General features: G+C 66.1%; 1 protein-coding gene across 1 annotated transcript in view; it reads right to left on the bottom strand.

Annotated features, from left to right (window-relative positions):
• ARHGEF10 (Rho guanine nucleotide exchange factor (GEF) 10) overlaps positions 1–652 on the bottom strand; it is a 57005-nt gene that overhangs the window by 16632 nt on the left and 39721 nt on the right. Inside the window, exon 23 of the mRNA XM_014528688.1 lies at positions 34–161. Within this exon, the coding sequence (XP_014384174.1) occupies positions 34–161 (128 nt within the window). The remainder of the gene's footprint in view (positions 1–33; positions 162–652) is intronic.

The raw sequence follows: 652 nt of genomic DNA, 5'->3' as shown, positions 1-652 counted from the left end.
GGGGCGGGGACCCCACGCTGCCCGAAGACCCGCCCGCACCTTGAACTCCTGCTGCTTGGCCACCGTCACCGGCATGTGTCCCAGGAGGAGCGGGTGCCGGTCCTTCTTGACCTGGTTGCCATCGTCCTCCACGCAGAACCAGCCCAGGTGGTTGTCCTCCTCTGTCGCGTTGGGGGGAGGGGCGAGGATGGCGTGAGGGGGCTCCCCGCGTGGGGGACGGGGAGCCACCTGCCTCATTCCCGGAGCGGGACCCTCCTTCCCTCTAGGGCGCACCCGCCACCCCACTTCACACAGGGTCGCAGGTGAGCAATGGGATGGGGTCGCCCAGGGAGAGGGGCGTGACCTCCCGTGGGAGCACGTGGGCTGCGTTTTCTTTGTTCATTTTTTTTTTTTAGCAGCTGAGCTGTTCAGTTCAGAGACAGAGTGAGAAGGAAGCCTTTCACCCGGAGTGAGGTTTCACCCCCAAAGCCTTCGCGCTCCGGTGAGCACGGGATCGCGCCGAGAATAAAGCCGCTTGGTTCAGGGTCACTTCCTGTTTGCGGGTCACCCTGCGCCGGGCTGGGGACCCTCCATGTGCGGGAAGGAGCCACGTCACCGTCCGCACCCACGCAGGCCCACACAGGCCCTCCAGGCTCCCGGCTCCCGGCAGCCG

The sequence above is a fragment of the Myotis brandtii genome, unplaced genomic scaffold (genome assembly GCF_000412655.1).
Source record: "Myotis brandtii unplaced genomic scaffold, ASM41265v1 scaffold646, whole genome shotgun sequence".
In the NCBI taxonomy this organism is placed as follows: Eukaryota; Metazoa; Chordata; class Mammalia; order Chiroptera; family Vespertilionidae; genus Myotis; species Myotis brandtii.
This window is presented reverse-complemented; position numbering and strand designations above follow the sequence as displayed.